Below are 20,733 nucleotides of genomic sequence, written 5' to 3'. Positions count from 1 at the left end.
GTAAAGGACTTGGTCTGTAGGCTCGACTACCTGGACTGGATCCAGCACTGCCACTTACTGGCTGTGTGATCCTGAACAAGTTACTTACCCTCTCTGTACTTTCAATGTCCTCATCTATAAAATCAGGATGATGATAACAGACTCAACCTCATAGGTTGCATTTTATATATACTAACCCATTTAATTTTCCTAACAGCCTGTGAGGGTTGTTCTTTCCACGTAACCACTGTGAGAAGAGGATTTTTTATTCATTAACTAGGACACTGGCACTAGAAAGCAATTAGTTATTGAATGAGTGAATAAATAAATGAATAACAGAAAGAACAACAAATGCCAAGTCCTATTTAAACAATAACACAAGAAACTTAGAAAAATTTATAATTAAAAGAAGAGTGACACTTTTATAATTAAAAGAAATTTATAATTAAAAGATGTGGGTCACAGAGACCCAAGTTCTGACTTCACCTATTACTTCAGAAATGTCAGTTTTCCTCCCCAAACCTCTGCTTCCCTACTTGTAAATTTCAGTTGACCTGAAAGTTCCAAAATATCCCTTCAAGTTTCCTAACTACACAGTCCTTACATCTGTGGATTTCTTATTTATTATTCACAAAGCCAGGTAAATAATTTAGACATGCTCCTTACTTACATAGAATATTTATACATTCTAAGTAACCCTAAATAATCCTAAAACACTACAACTGTTTTTACTTAGCAAATTACCAAGAGATGCTATCCATTTATGTACCACTTCTTATACATTAAATTGATGGAATTATTTTCCATTTAAAATTTTTATTTTATTTTATTCTGTAGTTTTCCCAGTCTAAAATAATTCGGTCTTCTTTTAGAACCTGAAATTACCTTATGAAAGGTAGGACAGGACTGTGATGCCACTGTGCAGGACAGCTACAACTTAGTAGAAAAGAGATATTTAACCCCCGCAGAAGCCAAGTACTCAGTACCTTAATTTGAGAGGACCACACACTGTGCCCCCGTTATTTTCTTGATTTGAATGTTCTCAATGTTTGTCATTTTTCCTGCTATTGTAAAATACATCTTTTGTGATTTCTGACATTATTACCAATTAAGAAGTTGAAGTTTTGGCCACACTATCCAGCTTGAAATGTAGCTTAATTTTTTTTCTAAGGGTTTTCATTTATTTTATTTATATAAACATCAGTCTCTGAATACTGCCTTGCACAGATGGCATAATTTAAGTTTCTATTCATTTATGCCAATTTCTATTGCAACAAATAGATAATTGCATAAAATCTGAAGGAATTCCAAACCCTAGCACTTGGGTTTAGAAAACTACTAGGATTCAGTAACTCTCCATTTGCTTCTTCAAGATTAACGTTGGGTTGCCAAACATTCTTGAAACCACCTGTCTTCAATTTCCCATTCACTTTATCAATTCTCCCATTCCATCCAATTACCTACTAATGTTAACCTACTGAAAAAGAAAAGGTTGGGATATTTTGGAACTTAAGTTATTTATCCCAGATCTCTTTCTCAACTGCTTTTTGACACTAAGGGGTGGGGGGGAAATCACTTATACCTTTTGTTCCACTGTTTTCCTGATTACAATTAGCAAATATTTGAATACTTCCTTTATGTAATGCACTAGCTATGAGAAAAATGTACTTTAATGAAAAAGGACTCTGCCCTTTAAATCCCTGTTCTGCCACTTATCATTTATGTAACCTTGAGCAAGTCGCAACTAAGGAGCCTCAGTTTCTTCAGCTGATAATGGGAATGATCTCTACTTCACTGGATTCCTATTGAGAATAAGGATGACACTGAAGTTTGAAGAGTTTAAAAAGTTATAAAACACTAAACAAGTAACAATATAAACACTACCAACTGTTACCACATGGGATACAAAGCCATTTAAGACTTTACTCATGCTGTCAAAGAACTTACACTCTAGCCTAAACTGTCAACTGAGCAGTTGATATGGGTTTTATCCTGTCAACCAGTGATTTTCCAAAATGAGAAGACAATCCATTAAAATATCAGAAAGAAAAATCTTATAATTTCGATTTCTATTTGTAGCATGGAAATAAAATTGAAAACCAACCTCCACTATTATTTAATATACAAAGCAACACTGATAACCCCACTCAGTTCCAATGTCAGATGTTCACCTGTTATGTGCAGTATGCTGCCTAAAGATGGTTAGGACACAGCACATTCCCTTTTACATGTGCCTGCTTAAATTCACTTATGTACATATGATGTAATTAAGCTAACTCGCACAAAATGAACATGTGGCTTAAAATAATACTTGCAAAGAAACCAGGATTTGCAAACACTAATGATGTAAATATAAGAAAACATAAGAAAATAACAAAGCTTACATTTGCCCTATTCCTGGTATGAGTTTTTGAAAACATGTTTTGAAATGGTTCCAGTGTTGCGGTATTCACTTTTTAATCTGTTTTATCAATAAAGCAAATGTCTCCGTTTTAAAATTTGCCCATTAAATTGTCATCATTTAACACCAAACATCATTTAAATACCAAACAGTAATTCTTCTAAACTCTACCAGTGACACTTTCATACTTTTAACAAAATGTGTCAAAATTAAAATTCTTTACTTGAAACATTTTAACTAGAAAATTGTTTCCAAATGTTGAAAATTGGCAGTAATAAAAATGACAGGTAACAGAAATCCTTACATTGCTTTTGGCAACAAAATCATGATAATGAAACATAGTTTTACATTGTTCCCAAAGAATATCATAATGAGATATATTTTGGCAGGACATGTTTTTCTGACAATAAATAAATCAAATATTTAATCATTTAATATTATTTCATGTTTGATAGCAAACATGTTAGTATAGTAGTGCATGTATATAATTTTTAAATTTTAAAATGTATGGAATACCTATTAAAAATTTGGACATCTAGGTCTAATCCATCAATATCATTCACCATTTCAGAAAAGAACACCTTGCATGAAGTTAAATGGTTTGATGATACACCACACATATAGAGAGATTACATTCCAGCAATACTGAAGAACAAAGAGTGTTTATTCAATTTTTTGCCATGTCTGTACATGTCTACGTAAGCGCAGATTAACTGCTTCCATCTGCTGTCAGGTCTGGAGTGTGAATGAAGCCATTAGATGGCAACAAAGGAGAAGAAGGCATCTTTTCCTAAATTGATATTTTTCCAACCCAACCAAGAGTGTCACATCTTACCTCAGAAACAAACTTCCCTGGCAGTTTCAAGGATTAGCTTTCGTTTTCTGCCCACTAACCAGACTTAACCATTTATTTAAAAAGTTGAATTTTAATGAATTGTGAGACTGCCAAGAAATTGCTGCAGTGGTTGCAACCAAATAACCTCCAGCATTTTACTGAAGGAACTGGCAATCAGATTTACATATGAAAATGGAGGACGATAAATTTATTTCCAGGGCTGAAAAGATGTTCCATTTAAACCAAAACATATGTTCCAGAACTAGTTCAGAAAACAGCAATTTGACACCCAGCAAGGTAGACAAAGTCCCTTGGCTCATTCCTCACTTATTTGCTCATAATCTCTTAAACTGTAAGGTTGTTAGAAATTTTAGAGTTCATCGACTCTAACCTTTAGCTGGTGCTTCTTAAGGAGGGGGTGGGGGCACAGCCCACAGCACCCTAGGCTAGTTTGAGTCCTTGGTTATCCAGGCTTTGGGGAACCACTGCAGTCACAGATAAAGCTCACTATTTCCCCTGACAGCTAATTTACTTTTTAGTAATTCTGAAAGTTAGAACTTTACTATTTTTAACTCTGAGGTTTATCTTAGCCTCTACAGTCTCACACAAAAAATTAAAATATAATATATAAGCAGAATAAAATGTTAAAGTCTCATCTGTTTTCTACAAAGTCATTCAAAAACTATGGCCTGAGGGTCTACCATAGCCTCTAAGGACACAAAGTAAAAATACTTTCAGAAACACAGCAATAAAACAACAGAACAACACAATGGTATATTATTCAATTTTCTTTCTCTTACAAATATTTATTGAAGCCCTATTATTTATCACATATTGAACTATACATAAGGAATAAAATGGTCATTAATACAGCGTTGATCATTGCCCTCAAGGAGTTTAAAGGCCAGAGGAAAGGACAAACAGGCAATTACAACAGAGAATGCTAAACAGTAATCTATTATGGGGCCTACTAACACAAATACCTGCAATTTTGTACCCAAGTTTTCTCTTTTATAATCAAACCAAACATTTAGATGCAAAGATACTCAAAGAAACAGGGGGAAAAAAAAACACTTTAGTAGGAGTGATTTTAGATGCCTTGCTAAATATATTCTTATACACATTGGTTGCTTTGTCACTATTTACACCCAGACAATCAGTTTGAAAATACACAACTCTTACAGAATGCTGTAAGTATGTAACCTAATATTTTTTTAGAACAGAGGACCAAAAATATAAACATGGCACCGTTCCTGATTTGGGCTTCTAGAACCCTACAGAATTAATTCTTTGTAAGCTGGTATTACTTTTGAAGTCTTTGAAAAGACAAGAGAAATGTGGATAATTTTCCAAACTAAAGTTCCAAGATAAAGTTCTACATGCATTAGGTGCTGAAGATACAGAGATCTTCAGTCTGGAAGAAGATGACACGCTATCAAGTCATTCCTTTTACAGCAGAGTTAGTACTACCAGGGCAGAGATACCTGCAAAGTACAATTGGAACCAAAATAAGAGCATTCCTCCCAGTAAGGGAGAAAGCTGGGGAATTTCACAGAGGTGGCATCAAGATCCTGAGTGACAAAGAATCATCAGGATAGGGCTTCCCTGGTGGCGCAGTGGTTGAGAGTCCGCCTGCCGATACAGGGGACGCGGGTTCGTGCCCTGGTCCGGGAAGATCCCACATGCCGCGGAGCGGCTGGGCCCGTGAGCCATGGCCGCTGAGCCTGCGAGTCCAGAGCCTGTGCTCCGCAACAGGAGAGGCCACAACAGTGAGAGGCCCGCGTACCGCAAAAAAAAAAAAAAGAATCATCAGGAGAGAAGAAAGTATCCAGGTGGCAGTCGGATGTACTCTTATTTAGTTTTTATAAGATATAACCTTCTCAGAACAGCAGACCAGTGCCTCTCAAATGATATAAATAATTATCTGAACCAATAAAGTAATAATGACAACCTACTATCTAGAGAAAGACTCCTCCACTCAAGAAGCAATTCAAGGGATGCAGAAAAGTCCTCCCAGACAATAAGAATTAGGTGTAGCCCCACATTTTTGGTTTGCCAAGGCTGATGTTTAATCAGCTCTAAACAAATGAGGAGGAGACTAGTCCATTGTTTATTAACAGGAAAGACCTAAAAGACAGCAATCAGTTTGAACAATAGTGTAATTAAGAAAAGAAAACTTGGGCTTCCCTGGTGGCGCAGTGGTTGAGAGTCCCCCTGCCGATGCATGGGACACGGGTTCGTGCCCCGGTCCGGGAAGATCCCACATGCTGCGGAGCGGCTGGGCCCGTGAGCCATGGCCGCTGAGCCTGCATGTCCGGAGCCTGTGCTCCGCAACGGGAGAGGCCACAACAGTGACAGGCCCGCGTACCGCAAAAAAAAAAAAGAAAAGTAAACTTAACAAGGGTACTTAACTTGAAGGTTACAAAACTCTCTTTCAATTTGGAGAACCATAAAGAGAAGGAGAAAGTAAATTTTTGTCTTGAATAAGGGACCTGGGCTTAGGAAAGAAAGTCAGTAGCCTCATTTGGTAAGGAAATCTAAGGTTCAAGCCAATTCTTCTCCTAAAATTTCAACAAGAGCCAATACAGTGCACTGAACTAACATTTGTGATGCTTACAGACTAGGATTCACCAGAAAACCTGCCCAAAATGTGACTTCAAGTACCAATACTTGTTTGTGAAACAAACTTGACAAACAGCCCATATCACTCTATAGTTAGAAGCTGTGTGAGTTTAAACACTGTATGAGACTAATTTTCCCTATCTGAAAATTGAAGCTAGTAATATCTACTTCATGGGATTTTTGTAACATAAAGCATGTCAAGTTCTTAGCACAAGGCTGGCACCTAATTTTAAAAAACACCAAAAAAAATGTATTAATCATACCATCTTTCTGGACAGGGGTACTGCAGATCTATGATCTATAAAAAGAGACCCTTCAGCGGTTTGGTTGATCTCAGAAAGCCTCCTCCCCCAAACATGTCCCCCTGGGACCATCTTCCCACCCATGATGTATCTGTACATCTCAAGATATTCCGAAGCCTCATTTTATTTTTATAATAGGTGTGGGGGCTCCTCAAGGTAATTAGAGAAAGAGAAGGCACTTGGGAAGTTCATTTAACTGTGAGTAAAATTTGCACTGTTAACAAAATAAAATAAATGTCAAGTCCTAAAAGCAGTCTGAAAATATCATTTCAACAGAAGAGTTTTCAAAAGAGAAAATAAGAAAGAAACGTATGTTGCATATTGTTCCTTTCATTCAAAGGCTGAAGGGCGAAGCCACCTAAGACTTCCAGATTTTTTTTCTTTTTCCTGCTTGGTCTTTGGTTGTTCACATTCCAGAATGGCAGTTGCCGCTTTCCAAGGAAGTGTTCAGGAGGGCAGCTGCCTTGGAGGTAGGTTACCAGGACTCCTTTGTATGTTACATGCACATAAAGACTCCAGAAGGGACTGTAGCTGCTAGAGGCCTCTGCTAGCTGTTAGAGGTAGGTAGGTCCACTGCCGCATGCTGCTCTGCCTCTTGCCTCTTAGCCCCAAAGTCTGTTTTTGGCTGTGGTTTTAAAAAAGCCCCTCAACAGATGCTCTATTTAATAACTAAAAGACAATAAAAACTAGAGTTACAAGCCAACAAGGATCATACTGTCTCTTAAAAATTTAAACATATTAATTTCTTTAAGTGAAAAAAAAATACTAGTATTTAGTATTTCAGATGCAGGTATTTTTTCATGCTATTTAAGACATTCACAAAAAGCCGCCATTCTCAACAGCTGAATGCTTAAGCAATACATATCGTGCATGCAGCCAACATGCTCAAGAAGCGCACATGCAGATGCATTTTAAATTAAATGCTACCAAATAAGCCTAATATAGTTTTGAAATGTAGTTAAGAAAGAGGCTAATCTAGCAACCGAGACATAATAACATCTACACCTTACAAATTCTAAATGTAGGCTTAATGCTACTTTGATCAATGTTTTTAGGTACAAGGCTATTTATCCCATTTACAGATCAAATACTAGGGTCAATCTTTTCTGCTGGTAGAAGCATCTCCCTAATAAGGCGAAAGAATGAAAGTTTTAAGACAGAATTTTGTAAACTGCATTCTGAGAATACCTTAAATTTTTGTGAGGAAATAATGGTAAACTTATTTTAGAAAACCTTCCTATTATATCTCCCTTCTCAGCTATCACCATACAGTATATTAAAGATTGTGAGAAGTTCTGAAAGAAAACTAAGGCAGTCTACACTTATTCAACTACCAGAAATAAATTTAGAAGAAAGAGCTTATTGGTTTCAGCTCTAATTTTCACTTTGATGTGTTATTAGTGGCTGCCTAGAACAACCTTTAAAGCTTAACAAGATGAAGTGATACAACTTATGAGCAATCCCTTCCTGGCACATGTGTGGGCCACTGCTGGCCCATTAAACTGTTTGAAAAATGCTGATACAGGATAAGGCTATGGTGCTTTCAACACTTGCCCCAGTTCCCTTTTTCATATCTCACTTCCTTACTTAAGAGCTAAGTAAAAGAGGAAGGGAAAGGGGAAAATCTGTTATATGAAATGTAAGGGAGGGTAAGTCCCTATTAACTTTTTCTCTCTAACCACCCATTTTTCCATCAAAATTTTAGACATCTAAATTTATGGATCCAGAGAGAGCAATGATTAAAACATCTATCCTGAAAGTGTGAGGAGAATGTACAGAGTGAAAAAGATCCTCTTCTCCCTAGTCAATAGTCTGTTCTGAGAAGGAACCAGTTTAAAAAATGATAGGTGATGTCTCAAAGGGATGACTAACAGGTACGTCAGTTCCTCTGGAAGAGCCACCTTCTCTACTGGAAGACAACTAAAATGCCATGGTTCACATGGGTCCCTCTTGAGTCTTTTTAGAAAAGAATGAGCAACCTCAGGCAGCATAGCTACTTCAAGGATGTGAACTGAATTTGAACCAACCTTTCCTTAACTGGGTCTTTATCTTTTTGGTTTCATGTCCACTTACGTTATAAGCATCATGCTTGAGAAAGCTAATCTGATGTGTGCAAACAGAACATGCTAACATGAAAATAAATAGTGCAGGCAGATAAGAAGTAGCAAATAAGCAGGCTCAAGCAAGAAATCTATAAGAAAACCATAATCTCTCTGTTCTCCATCTTCCTCTCCCTGATGAGTAAATAAACATTAATTTTCATAAGCCACCAAGGAGGAGGGAAGCTTGCTTTTAGTAAGAAAGTTAAAAATATTTCAATGGAGCTCACCCAGTTTGTTCCTCAGATGTGGCATATCATATATCCCCACAGTTCCCAGCTGCATGAAAAACTGACTGATAAAATCAGTGACATCCTACGAAGGGTTTACAATGGAAAACTGAGTCATTACGTCGAGATTAAGAAGGGTTTACAATGGAAAACTGAGTCATTACGTCGAGATTAAGCAACATCATGAAAGAAAACAAATACCCAGACATGTGCTAAGTGCTTAACTTCTGATTCTTTTCCTCAATTTAAACACTTTTAAAAGTAAACATCAAGTTATTTTTTTTAAAAAAGACAAACTCATCTTGGTGTGTTGAATCTGTATTAAAACAGGTAAATCTATCCCAATAACAAATATTCTGAAAGTTTGTTATATCTTGAAAATGAACCCAGAAGGCACAACAGAAAAATCGCACGAGACTCCCAAATCCTTTACTGTAGGAACACATGATTCACATTTCTAACTGTTGTGACAAGCTTGAAATTTGTAAGTCACTAGCACACAAAATGGGTAAATAAATCCTCTGGTATGGATTTCCCAACATACTGTTCTTGTTTTGAGTACCAACCTGCTTTAGAAATACTCAGGGTAGTGTTTTTAGCTTATAGTTCTACAAAGACTGGTAGGTCCCAAACAGAAACTCAACTAGAAATCAGTGAAGTCTGCTTAACTACCCCCAAATTCAGTTTTCAGCCTAATGAGTCTAGTTTCCCTTCTATGCATCTTCTTCAGCCCTTGAGTAGCTTAATGTTCAAAATAAAATCTGAGTTCATTCGCTACTGCCTCCTTTTACAGCCTCAGAGAAAGTAAAGTGAGAAACAGTAAAAGGTTAGAAAGCTTATGCAACTTGAGGGTATTCTTTGAAGCTGAGTTTGTTTCATACCACTTCCTTCCTTGGCAATTCGGTAGAGGACAGTGTAGAGGAGCTTTATACATGCTCATGGTTAAAAATGAACAAATTCCACAGAAGTGTAAAGAAGAAAAAACCAATTGCTTACCCACCCATCACAAAGTCAGCCATAATCAAACATCCTTTACATTGTTTTGTTACATTGCGTGTTTCTATATAAGAGGTTGGTTGTTTTTCATCTGCAGGTACCTTTAAAGAGTGCAAATTTATTGGAGTGTGCCAATTATAATCAAATGGTAATGCTATTAAAATTTGATAGTCTTAGAAACTGGCTTGTGCAGATGGTCTTTTATTTTGGCCAGTGCATTATTTTAAAGGAAAACTGAATCTGAATGTCTCTAGGAAAGTTTCCATTTTGCCATAGGTTGAATAACTCCTTATTGTTTTACAAAAGTTGTTTTAAATGCTTAGGTATTTGCCTGGGTGAGCCCTAAATTCATGTGAGTTTGTAACCCCACCAAAGTTTTCTGATAACTGAATCTATGCTGGAAGTTGAGTAGAAAAAAAGTGTCTTTCAAAAATATAAACCTAGTGCTTCCTGCCTAACTCAAACTATGTATAAATTTCCAGTGTCAAGATTTCCTTCCAAGCTTTTATCTAGCTTGAAGTCCTATGTAAAAAAAAAAAAAAAAAAAAAATCCCCACTCCACTCCCAATTTCTTAAGCAGTTAAAACCAAGGAAAAAAAGGTCGAAGAACCTCAATTCATGAAAAATTCTGCTTATTTTCCAGGTGGGGCCTGAATAAGTAGAACTTAATAAAAGCAAGTTCCTAGCAATAAAAGTGGTGTCACAACTGCTCCAAAGTTGGCATGCAGGGAGAATGATGCGGAAGCTGTCTGTTCTGTTGAGCTGCAGGCTGGTCTGGGGGAACAGAGGAACAGAAGGTGGAGCAGGAACCTAATAGAATACCTTGCATGTAACACCCGCTCAGCAAACTAGCAGGAACAACTCTAAGAAACAACCTCATGAAAGCATATCTGAAGATGGCAAAAGGAAACAAGTGGTAGGGTCTGCTATGAGTTAAGGGAGACTCCTGGAAATCCAACTGATTTGTAGAATAACAGTGGAGGGTCTAAATGGCAAAAATTTGTCAGATATTTCTGCAATAGCAGTAGGTTGAGTGGATTATGGTGTAGTTTACATAAGGCACCTAAACTTGAATAGTAAAACACTGCTTATATCTTGATAATTGTTCTTTTTTAAAAATAAATTATTTTTCATTTAAAAGATACTTCTAAAATCTGTAGGAAAAAAATCTCACATGCTTTATTCATTAAATGGGTGAGCTTTCTTGAGTTACACACCCAGCATGGATTCCCCAGCACCACTGTAGGAAATACACCGAGGCTTACAGTAAAATCCAGGAAGCCTTTTATGTTAACAAGTATCACTCCAAAAGTGTTTGACTGCCCTATTATGTAAAGTCAACTCCACTTTATCATTTTTCTTAAATTTGTTAAATTCTGCTACTCCCCATTACTTTTTCAGTTGGATTTGCTAAAAGAACATGGCATTTTATCACTCTGCAAAATATGTTTATCTGGAACTACTTGATTGTGTTCAGAGAAAGTTTAAAATCAAGTATCTTGTGTACGTCCTGCTCTGCTTATTGAAATTATGATCCTTATCACATGATCTAACTACTGACCAGAGTGGCTGATTTTTTAGGAGGAAAAGAAAACATGGTCCTGATAATGGTTCTGGTCAAATGAACACTTTAAAAAATACACTGAAATCAGTAGTAGAAGAACACTCTTCTACTTTTATTCCTAATAAGAGAATGCTGTCCAGAAGCATAAGATCAGGTAGGGTTCTACCCTACAACAGTGTATACACTGACTCTTCCCACATATGGTTGAGAACACGTACAACTTCATTTGGCTTTAAAAAGCCTTTATTGATCTGCAACTAATGTTCTGAGGCTACAGAAAAATACCAAATTTGCTTATACTGTGACTTAAAGAGAAATAGAGTTGACCCTTGAACAAAGGAACAACGCACGGTTTGGGGCACCAACCCTCCAAGTAGTTGAAAACCCACCTATAACTTATAGTCAGCCCTCAATATACAGGTTTCCACACCTAAGGAATCAACCAACCCTGGATCACCATTTGCAGATTCAACTAACCTCGGATTGTGTATATATTTACTATAGTATTTACTATTGAAAAGGAAATCTCTGTATAAGTGGACCTACGCAGTTCAAACCTGTGTTGCTCAAGGGTCAACTGTACAAAGAAGTGTTCCGATTCCTCATTCAGCTACCAGCCATTCCCTCTGTCCCCACCATCTCCGGACTCCTATTCAAGCTGAGAGCAGACAGACTGATGGGAAAATGTTACCGGAGGGAAACTGCCCTTGCCTGTTTCTGATTATGCCTCAGGTAAGTAATGGTGTCATTAGAAGTTCCACCACCAGTTTCTCCAATTCTACAGAACTGAAGAATGAAAAGTCTTCTAAGCCAAATGGGTAAAACTATTCACTCATCTATTTATATACTACACCCTATCTTGTACTTAAGTAATTTATGCAACGTATTTCTCAACTGAATTCTACTTCATTTTCATGTTTTAAACAAATATCGATTACCTATTTTGTATCAACAAAAGGAGAAGAGGAAGGGAGAGGTGGGAAAAAGGAGGGGCAAGAGGAAGAAGTGGAGGAAGGAGGAAGGTACATGGTAACAACTGTCTTGAATATTTCTTTCCTTGTGCCTCAATTCCATAGGCAATTCACTCCCCACCTGAAGGCAAAGAACTTTTGAAGGACTGTAACGGAGTACCTACAAAGGTCTACAAAGCCCTAGGCTCATCAATATGCAGACCAAGAATTATATTCAGATGGAATCACATTTATTGCCTACACACTACAATTTTTAAAACTCATATACTGCTATGATTTTTAAAAATACATAGTATCTAGGGGTGATATTTAAAAATATTTAATAACTGGTCAAGCATGGGCTTCAACTAATAAAACAGACTGCTGGCCCTCAATGGCCAGCATGGATGGACTGGTTCCCACCAGCTGAATATCAGACAGCCAATCCAGGTGAGGGGAGACAACTTTTCCCATCTCTCTTTTCTTTTTTCAATTAAGAAGGGGTCCTCGTAGTTTAAAAAAAAAAAATTGGGCATTACTATTCTTAGAAATTTGGTTGGCTCAGATGTTAACAACATATCCTAGTTAGTGATTAAGCCACAACCCACATGAGCAATCACAATAAATTCAGAAATTAGTCTTTTGCTGGTGCTTTGTCTTTCATCATCTTTAACAGAATAATTCCCTCACCTTCCCACAAATTCCTGTAATTGGCCAACTCTTAACAGATGTTTTAAAGGCTACCGACACTAACCCATGAAAAACTGTCTTTACTTATACTTTATTTAGAATAAGAAACAGCTAGTCTCAGGTTTGCGTATTCAATTTAGTTAAACCATTTAATACCCTGCTAATAGGAAATGTTCCAACTTCAGAAGGATATCTGGGATGGACTGCAATTTGTGCTCAATTATTTTACCTTAGAGTGTGTCTGCAATTAGAAGCAATGTGTAAGACCATAAGAATGGACAACAGTTCTTCCCTAGTGAGAGAAGAAAACAAGCTGGGCTGGCTAGGCTACCTTCTGCTTTCATTAGCCCAAGGAGTAACTCCAAGGCTCTCCATCTCTGTCCCACTTTAGTCAAATAAATTATTCACATTAATATATTTAGTACATTATACTAGTTCAATGAGTCATTTAGGTCAATTTCTCAAAGCTAACAAACGATGATAAGAGGAACAGTATAATAACCTCAAGATAATAATAAAAACCCTATCTTTCCAACAGATTCAGTACAAAGCCAAGTGACTAAGGCAACAATTAGAAATAAAGGTGTAGTTATAAAGAAAATAAAGAATTTAGTCATACTTACCAAAATGTAAATTTAAATAGAGATGGATCATACATACTCAAATATAGATCATGTATTTTTTTTTAAACCTACTGAAGTTATAATTTTAAATAAAGTGGCAAAATTACACCATCTAATTTCTCTTCAGAAAATTGGTATCCATTCTGGTTATCTTCTTAATCTAAAATTAAAATACTGAGGGTCTCCTCATTAGAAGAAGCTTCAGTTATCAAATCATTGAAAATATGAATGTATATTCCAACAAAACTAACCTTAAAAAAGGCAAACCACTTGTAGTCATTCAACACAATCTCAAAGCCTTGATTGTAAATGATGGTGAAATGACCAGAATTGCCAAAGTTATCATATGCCGTATCCAACTTCTTAAGGTGCACCACTACTTCTTTTTCTGGTGGTCCTAAAGAAAAGAAAATGCACAACAAAGGAAAATTATGTGGACTTCAATGGGAGGTAAAAGCTCCTCTATAATTTCCATTATTTTTAAGCTGCTTTCCTTTCATGCTACTGAATGTGGGTGGATCTGGCTTGTGAATGTATCAGAGTCCCCGTTTTGTTGCCTCCCTCTGTATAATCCCAGAGGGGTCTCAGGCAAGAATGTGAAGCAAAGGCTCAAAAGATACGTCAAGTAGCCCAGCAGGCAGAGAGACCCCAAAAAGTACAGCCACTACCTTCCCAGAGCATCCAAACACTGAAGAAATTTTTCCACTGAAGAAAAGGAGAAATGGGGTATGTTGAAAATGACCAGCAGAAATGAGAAGACAAAATGGTAATCAAAAAGTGGAAATATAAAAAGACTTGCTACCAGATCATAAGAACAAAGGAAATGATCTCTTCAGAGAAGAAATGGGATGGATATCTTTCTTCTAAATGGCTGTACAGTTCAGAACCTCAGAATCTGAATCCTTTCAAAGTATTCAGCAAACTCAAGGTTTTTATCCTATACAGCTAATTTGTGCCGAATGGAACTAAACTTTTAACCTTCAGAAAATGGGGACTCAGATCTGTGGGTGTCTTTAATTGATTAGATTAAGGTCAAAGGTATGGAATATAGGCAGAGAGGTTGCCTGAAAAGGGTTCTGCTGTGTCCAATCTGGAGGTTTCCACACTTTGGACAATTTTTCCACGTTTCAGATTAATGCTTAGAAATAGGGGATTCCATGTGACAGAACACTGCAAATCCTGATCTCCTTTCTGCTTTGGATCTCCAAGTTCAACTTTTAAAAGAGAAAATGGTTATAATGCCCAGTACTACGAAATGCCACACAGTCATTTGGAGTTGGACAGTTGAGTAAGTCTGTTTAGTGACAGATGACCTGGCAATCTCTGTTCCGTTAACAAGGAAACTGCAGTTGAGAGCTTCACTCATTCTGCACAAGCCACAGTGTGGTAAAGGTTTGGGCAGAACGAGAGTGCCTCTCCTGACCCAAGATTGTGTGTTTTTTCTTCTCCCTTCACTAAATTCTTTGTCCTTGGGATAGCCATGTTATCTGAGGGCATATGGAATGTTCCAGGGTGTTCAAACACTAGATATTTATTGAGAGCCTTCCATGAGCCCTGGCACTGTGCTTGGCTCTGGGCATTTCAAAATATAATTATTGGCCAAAGAGGTATTAAAAAAAAACACAAAACTTTTATATACTACTGAGACAGGCTGGGACCTGGGACCCTTTGCTGAAGTGCTGCAATGCTTGCACCTGGACAAACCTGCTCCAGCAACAAAATACAAAGAAACTATATGGGACTAAAAATAACTGCGTGCATGCACAGTTGGGCCCCATTATGGACAAAAAGATACAAAAAAGCAAAAAACTTAACTGCCATTTCTGAAGAGCCCTGTGCAAAAACTGGGTGTCCGGAGCTAACACTGGGTATTGCGCATGCCCCCTGCACTCAACACCCCCAGAGGGGTGGGCAAACCACCCAAGCCAGCCCTCCCCCCCACCACTGGACACACCCCATACCCTCACCCCACATAAGGAACAAGCTTGTTACTTGTTCTCACTAGCCCTGCTGCAGCAGGGGCCCAATAAAGCCTTGCCTGAATTTCTTGTCTGGCCTGTAGTCAATTTCTGATTGGCGAAGGCCAAGAACCGTGGTGGGTATCACTAACCCCCCTGCAATACATGCAACTGTGTAGTGGTACCAGAAGCTTTCTCAGGTCCACATCAATATCTCTGGGCTTGGGCTTCCCTGGTGGCGCAGTGGTTGAGAGTCCGCCTGCCGATGCAGGGGACAAGGGTTCGTGCCCTGGTCCGGGAAGATCCCACATGCCGCGGAGCGGCTGGACGGGTGAGCCACGGCCGCTGAGCCTACGCGTCCGGAGCCTGTGCTCCGCAACGGGAGAGGCCACAACAGTGAGAGGCCCGCGTACCGCAAAAAAAAAAAAAAAAAAAAAAAATCTCTGGGCTTAAGGGCTCTTTCCCACAACCTAATAAAAGGAAACTAAAAGCTATATTCTCAAGAGTCTTTGAGCTCATTTTTCACTGGCACAATAAAATACTGCAGATGGGATGAGGAGATAAGACTGCACGGTCTCAACTCTTTAACAAACCAAACAAACCCAAAAACAAGAAACGGAAACCATGCGGGGGGGAGTTCTTGCAAAAAGTGTTGGGGGCCCGGGAATAACCAAGACCGAGCGAAGTGAGACGTTCTCAGCAGCTCCACGTTGACGTCGCTGCCCTGGAGCGGTAGAGGGCACGCCCCCCATGGACCCCAAGTCCAGCCAGGACCTCCTGGCCTCCCCCTAGCGGGGGCGCTGCAGGGAACGGCTCAGGGACCGAAGGGAAGGTGCCCCGGGTAGGCACAGGAAGGAAGCGGGTGCAAGGGCGCCGGCGGCTTACCCATAACCGAGCAGTTGACCTCGCGCTGAGAACCGCTGCGGCCCACGTGGAAGACCCAGGTGCCCAGCAGGTCAGGGTAGGTGCAGTTGTTAGGAGTGTCGCAGTGCACCTTGCTAGCGCTGAAGAGGAGCAGCAGGAGGGCGGCGAGCGGCGAACCGGGCCAGGGACCCATGCTGGCAAGGCCCTTAGGAGAAGTGGGGAAGTCACGCGAGCCAAAGCACTGAAGGCGGGGACTGAGGCCACAGCTGCTGTGCTAGTGCCTTAAAATAGAGGTGCTGGAAACCGGCAACCCGGAGGGGGGCGGGGTCTCGGGGCCGCGGGGGCTGGGCGCCTGCTAGTGGCACCGCCCCTTAGGTAGGGGCCTCTGGAGAGCGCGCCCGTCACCTGGCGGCCGTCGGACCTCAGGCCCAGAGAGCCCAGCACCAGGTTCAGTTGCCAAGGGACACCTCCAAAGAGGACTGCAGAGCCACAGCTGGTCTGTGCGCGCCCCAGACTGCGCTCCTTCGCTCCTTGAGAAGTAACAGAGAGAGAGAGAGAGACTAAGAGAAAAAGAGAGAGGAAGAGACAGAGAGGTGAGGGGGAGGGGAGGCTAAATGTCAGAGACAGAGAAGCGCGGTGAGGGGGGGGGGCGGAGGGGGTACCGAAGGTAGGAAAAAGGCCCAGAGAAAGAGCGACCTAACTAGTGGAGCTTTCTTTTACTCGCTCGTCTTTCCCACTTCGTCCTCACTCAGCTAACTTTTATCCTCAGAACTATTTTACGTGCGACCCCGAGCCAGCCCAGCTGTTTGAGAACTGCTCTTCCTTCCGTTTTCCAAAACTTTCACTTCCTTTTGTTTGCTGGGTTTTGTCGGTTTCCTGTTAATGTTGTTTGCCTGTTATCCACTGGGGAATTCAGTTGTAGTGCAAACTTGCAGTTTTTGTGTATTAGGATTTTTTTCCGCCCGCTAACGTTATAGGATTTAGTTGCGCGCACGCAAACACGCACAGGCACTAAAGCCCTTGTTTTGCAGCTGAAAAGCAGGTGGCCCAGAGGGGAAGCAAGTCCCTCAGGGTGAGGAAGGGAGCTGGTGGGAGAATGCTGGTCTTATGAGCAGGTTCCAGGGTGTCAGTCTCATCGCCAGTAATTATAAGGTAGCACTGTTTCCAGGTGCCTCCTCCTTCAGTTTAATTATCATCCTTTTCTGTGAGAGCTCCTCTGTCTTTCCTGGCTGTTGTTGGAAGTTGGGGCTCCTTTTGTGCACAGAGCCTTTTAGGTGTCAGGCCCTGTGCAACATCAAGGACAAGTGATGAACAAGACAGACTTTTCTGTGCCCCTGCCCTCTAGGGCACGTGCATTTTGCCCTTAAAACACTGGTTACAAATAAATACTTGGATGTCCACCTTCTCCACCAGATTGTAAGCATTCAAAGGGAGCAAGTCGACATTATTCACCTTTGTCTTCCAAATTCTGGCTTGAAAATACTTAGGAAGTGTCCTGGGGTGTTAAAATAAATGTACTTAATAGCCTTATCTTGGTTTCCAGGCCGGAAAGCCAATTTTGATTTGGCAAAAGGAGTTTCCCTTGAAAGCTCCTAAATGAAAATACTCTCTAATGTAGTCACAAACTGCAAAGGCAAGGGTGGAGCCAACACCCTACTTCTAGGTTTTATTCCCCGTTACTTAGGATGAAAAGCTGAAGCATATAATTAAACTAGCACACTTACTGTTTAGAGATAAACTGACAGAGTAACATTGCCTTCCTAATCTCTGGGAAAATGTGTCATTGGTTGTTAAAACGTTAAAACTTTCACTAGATCATCAATTTTGAAGAGCTGAACAGTCAAGTTGGAAATTTCTTTGATGGCATGATCAAAGTAGCACAAACAATTGTGAAGAAAGTTGAAAACATCTCTATTCAGTTAATAAATATAATCGAAAAGGATTTTGGAGGCCTCTTAATCTAATAGATTCATTTTACTATTGGGAAATGAAGATCCAGAGATAATAATAACTTGATGAATGTCACAGTTGCCTTATCAGATGGTCATTCAAATATCATACCTCCATTATTCATGCTAGAAAACTCTTGGTCAAGTTCCCAGCAGAACAAAGTACCTTCCTGTTGATTTATCTAGAAGTTGCATTCCTAAAAATTCGATATATTTAAAATGATATAAAAGTCAGTTTATATACAAACCAGATTTTGGTACTAGTCTCAGATCATTATAAGCAAGTTTATAGAGAAGGAGCATTGCTTAGCATTCGTTCTCAAACTGTGGTCCCAGGACCAAAATGACCAGCAGCATATGCATCTCCTTGGAATTTGCTAGAAATGCAAATTCCTGACCCCCACCCCATACCTTATGAATCAGGTCCCTGCAATCTATGTTTTAACAATCCCCTTTCAGAGGATCCTGACACAGCTACAGCTTGAGAATCACTGGCTTGGAGATGAACAGCAAGGACTTGTATCACACTGCCTAAGTTTGAAGCATGGCTTTGCTACTCACCACCTATTTGATCTGGAGGAAGTTATTTTACTTCTTTTTGTGCCTTGGTTTTCTCATCTATAACATGTGCATAATTGTTATAGACCTATGACTACCTCCAGTTTTGAGAAGACTAAATGAGTTCATACAGATTCTACAGAGAACTGACTGACTACATTTATTATTGTGTATCTTTCTACTAGAAAGCTATCCTTATTAGTTAGACAGTAGATTCCAAATCCTGTTCTCCTTTGTAATCCTAGCACCCTGAATAATTTCTGGCACACAGTAAGTTCTCATATATCCGTTGAATGAATGAATAGTATCATGGACATAAATACTTCTGTATTTCATGGTGTTTGGCAAAGAGCATCATGATTCCCATATTCCCTGCCTTGTGAATAAGTTTGAAAGCCACTGTTCAGGAATGTATATCAAAACAAAGAAGGATCAAAGAAATAGAAAAAAAAATTGACATATCAATGTAGAATGCCATTTGGTATTGTATACACCTCTGTCATTGGTGGTCAGAATAACAACCATAATAATGTCATTTATTTAGGACTTTACATTTTACCAAGGTAATTCACATATATCATCTCATTTAATTATTACACAATTGTGTGAGAAAGAGAGCACCACTTGTTCAGCTCTTGTGATGCCCTAAGTACTGTACTTTGTTTCTGTCCTTCTGATCTCCTAGGCAGATGTCAAAACTCTCTCTTCTGTGACCTCATGTTCCTGAGTTCACAATTCACAGTAATTATTTGATTGCCTTTTCCACTAGAGTCCATGCTTCTTGACAGGAGGACTATATTATTTTTGTACCTCAAGGTTTTTGTCAGAGTTGGACAATAGCCAATATTTACTCATTCATCCTCTCAATAAAATTTATGAAAGAAAAGAAGGAAGGCGGGAAGATAAGTGGGAAGGAAGCTCATCGTCATTTGCACAGTACATTCACATATTATGTCCATTTGATAGTAATCTCCCAGATAGTATTACTCCCATTTTACAGATAAGAAAACTGGAGCTCAGAAAGGATAAGTGATTCTTCCATGGTCAAACTGCTAGTAAGTATAGATCGGATAACCAAAAAAGGCTTCTGTTTTTAAGTTAGATTGTTAGAACGGAATTAAGCAAGTGAAGCTTTATCTGCTTCTTGATGGAGTCAGATATAAAATTAAGAGAAAGAAAAGTTCTACAGAAGATACATGTTGAGGCAGCTGTGAAACCAGGAATTACTGAGATAATCTCTACTATTTGATCCCTTTCTCATTTCATTATTTCCTTCTGTTAAATGAACCATGAGGACTTCTCTGGTGGCACAGTGGTTAAGAATCTGCCTGCCAATGCAGGGGACATGGGTTTGATCCCTGGTCCAGGAAGATCCCACATGCCACGGAGCAACTAAGCCCTCGCACCACAACTACTGAGCCTGTGCTCTGGAGCCTGCACGCCACAACTACTGAGCCCACGTGCCACAACTACTGAAGCCTGCGTGCCCTAGAGCCCGCGCACTGCAACTGCTGAGCCCACATGCCACAACTGCTAAAGCCCACATGCTCTAGGGCCCACGTGCCACAACTACTGAGCCCGTGTGCTGCAACTACTGAAGCCCACGCACCTAGAGCCTGTGCTCCACAACAACAGAAGCCCACGCACTGCAACAAAGAGTAGCCCCCACTCTCTGCAACTAGAGAAAGCCTGCGCGCAGCGACAAAGACCCAGTGCAGCCAAAAATAAAATAAAATAAATAAATAAATAAAAGAAGAAATGTGTATTTAAAAAATAAATTAAAAATAAATAAACCATGTTTTTGAAATGAAAATTTTGAGAAGCATTACTTTTTACTGATACACCAGGATTATCCTATAGGTCACACAGAGTAAGAGCAACCCTAAAGAGCCAGTGAACTTAATGAATGTCTCTATTTTGCTCTTTTTTCACCACCACCACTCTGGTCCAATAGGCTATCATTTCTTGCTAGTCAACCAAAATTACCTTCTAATTTCATCCACTTTTTGTTGAATTCAATGTAAAAGCCAGGAACCTAAGTGTCATCCTTGACTCTTCCTTCCCCCAGCCCCCCCCCACCCCAAGCTGATCAGCCAATGTATCATACTGAGTC

General features: G+C 39.5%; 1 protein-coding gene and 1 long non-coding RNA gene across 5 annotated transcripts in view; one reads left to right on the top strand and one right to left on the bottom strand.

Annotated features, from left to right (window-relative positions):
- Nucleotides 1-16,414, bottom strand: part of CTSC (cathepsin C) — a 40,647-nt gene extending 24,233 nt beyond the window's left edge. Inside the window, exons 1-4 of one of the 3 annotated variants that reach the window (XM_029208054.1) lie at nt 16,135-16,395; nt 13,543-13,688; nt 8,469-8,553; nt 6,458-6,808 (exon numbers count right to left, since the gene is read on the bottom strand). In XM_029208054.1, the coding sequence (XP_029063887.1) occupies nt 6,798-6,808; nt 8,469-8,553; nt 13,543-13,688; nt 16,135-16,306 (414 nt within the window). In that variant the 5' untranslated portion in view covers nt 16,307-16,395 and the 3' untranslated portion in view covers nt 6,458-6,797. Of the gene's footprint in view, nt 1-6,457; nt 6,809-7,662; nt 8,554-13,542; nt 13,689-16,134 lie in introns of those variants that run through there. The other 2 variants (XM_029208053.1, XM_029208051.1) reach the window with 2 other exon arrangements.
- A 78-nt stretch (nt 16,415-16,492) lies between these two features.
- LOC114887275 overlaps nt 16,493-20,733 on the top strand; it is a 90,783-nt gene continuing 86,542 nt past the window's right edge. For both annotated transcript variants that reach the window (XR_003791519.1, XR_003791518.1), the window contains exon 1: nt 16,493-16,706. This is a non-coding gene — a long non-coding RNA (uncharacterized LOC114887275). The remainder of the gene's footprint in view (nt 16,707-20,733) is intronic.

Source organism: Monodon monoceros, unplaced genomic scaffold (assembly GCF_005190385.1).
Source record: "Monodon monoceros isolate NGI ecotype Baffin Bay Population unplaced genomic scaffold, NGI_Narwhal_1 Super_Scaffold_7, whole genome shotgun sequence".
In the NCBI taxonomy this organism is placed as follows: Eukaryota; Metazoa; Chordata; class Mammalia; order Artiodactyla; family Monodontidae; genus Monodon; species Monodon monoceros.
Note: the sequence above shows the minus strand (reverse complement) of the source record. Positions and strands in the feature narration are given on the sequence as shown.